The sequence below is a fragment of the Charadrius vociferus genome, unplaced genomic scaffold, assembly GCF_000708025.1.
Source record: "Charadrius vociferus isolate BGI_N301 unplaced genomic scaffold, ASM70802v2 scaffold2026, whole genome shotgun sequence".
Taxonomy (NCBI): Eukaryota; Metazoa; Chordata; class Aves; order Charadriiformes; family Charadriidae; genus Charadrius; species Charadrius vociferus.
Window position 1 is genome coordinate 1 of NW_009648979.1, and position 1,390 is coordinate 1,390.

Consider the following 1,390-nt stretch of genomic DNA (forward strand, 5'->3'; position numbering starts at 1 on the left):
GCAGGTTGCCCAGAGAAGCTGTGGGTGTGCCATCATTGGACGTGCTCAAGGTCAGGTTGGACGAGGCTTTGAGCAAGCTGTTCTAGCGAAAGATGTCCCTGCACAGAGCAGAAGGGTTTGACTAGATGATCTTCAAAGGTCTCTTGCAACCCAAAACATTCTGTGACTCTATGATTTGGAAACTACCATATAAGGAAAAGGCTGAAACGCCTGAAATGTTTTCTTGAGTTTCATACCTCCAAGCAGAGTGCCCTTCCATGTACGCCCAGACAGCAGAAGCATAGGATCGAGGGAAATCACAGAACCAGAAGCTGGTACCCCAACCATCACACAGACGCCAGTGTTCATGTTGCAGGAGGCCAGGGCAGCAGTCTGATGGGACAGGCAGGGGAATTAGAGAACGTGCTGATGTGTTTGTCCAAAAAGCGTTCTTTCTGTGCAGTCATTTGACTCTCCCCGTTAATCTGAAAGCACATGCTCCCTGGTGCAGCCAAGATGGAGAGCTCAGTGCCGGTTTGAAGACATGTACGTCGTTTTCTCCCAAGGCCGATAGGCTGCCTTTCTGGGCAAAGAAGTGCCCAGCAGTGCAGGCAGCAGGCAAGGAACTGCCTGCCGGGGTGAATTTTGCCCTGACAGGAGCCTGTGAATGAGCTGGGAGGGAGGACACGTTCGGAAATGCCACCTACCATGGTATCGGCATGCCCAATGACCTCAAAGGAGTAGTCCACGCCATGGCCCGTCATCTCAATGAGGACCTCCTGGATGGGCTTCTTGAAGTCGTGAGGACTGATGCAGTCGGTGGCTCCCAGCTGCCTGGCCTTGGCAAACTTGTCCTTGTTGATATCAACGGCAATGATGCGGGATGCTCCAGCCGCCTTGCAGCCCATGACAACAGAGAGGCCGACTCCTCCGACGCCAAAGACGGCGCAGGTGGAGCCTGGTTTTACCTGCACAACGTGGGGCCCTGTGAGTCTCCAGTGGGAAGAGGAGGTTTGCGTTGCACAGGGTTGGTGAGGGTGTGGGGCGGCTGTGGGGTGCTTGTGCTCTCCACGCCTGAATACCAACCTTGGCGGTGTTGATGGCAGCCCCATAGCCTGTGGGAAACCCACAGCCAAGCAAGCAGACTTTGTCCAGAGGTGCAGCAGCATCTATCTTGGCAACGGCAAACTCCGGGATCACGGTGTATTCTGCAAAGGTGCTGACCCACAGGAAGTGGTGGATCTGCTTCCCTTTGCAAGTGAAGCGGCTGGTCTTGTCAGGCATGTGAAATGCAAAAATGAGGTAACCAGTCCATAGAGGGTGAGGCTTGTGTTTGCCCTGGGCGTGCAGACTGGAAAAATCTGTCTGCCTTGTGTCTGGTGCAGCGGGGTCTGGGGGGCACGTTGGGGCA

The 1,390-nt window shown here is 54.7% G+C and overlaps 1 protein-coding gene across 1 annotated transcript; it reads right to left on the reverse strand.

Annotated features, from left to right (window-relative positions):
* Positions 1-186: 186 nt before the first annotated feature.
* On the reverse strand, positions 187-1,263 carry LOC104288876 (alcohol dehydrogenase 1-like; the record flags this gene model as incomplete). The annotated part of the gene is made up of 3 exons (XM_009887750.1): positions 1,066-1,263; positions 687-947; positions 187-372 (listed from the first exon to the last, which is right to left on the reverse strand). Coding segments are annotated over exons 1-3 (645 nt in total), but the record flags the coding sequence as incomplete, so codon positions are not given.
* Positions 1,264-1,390: the final 127 nt, after the last annotated feature.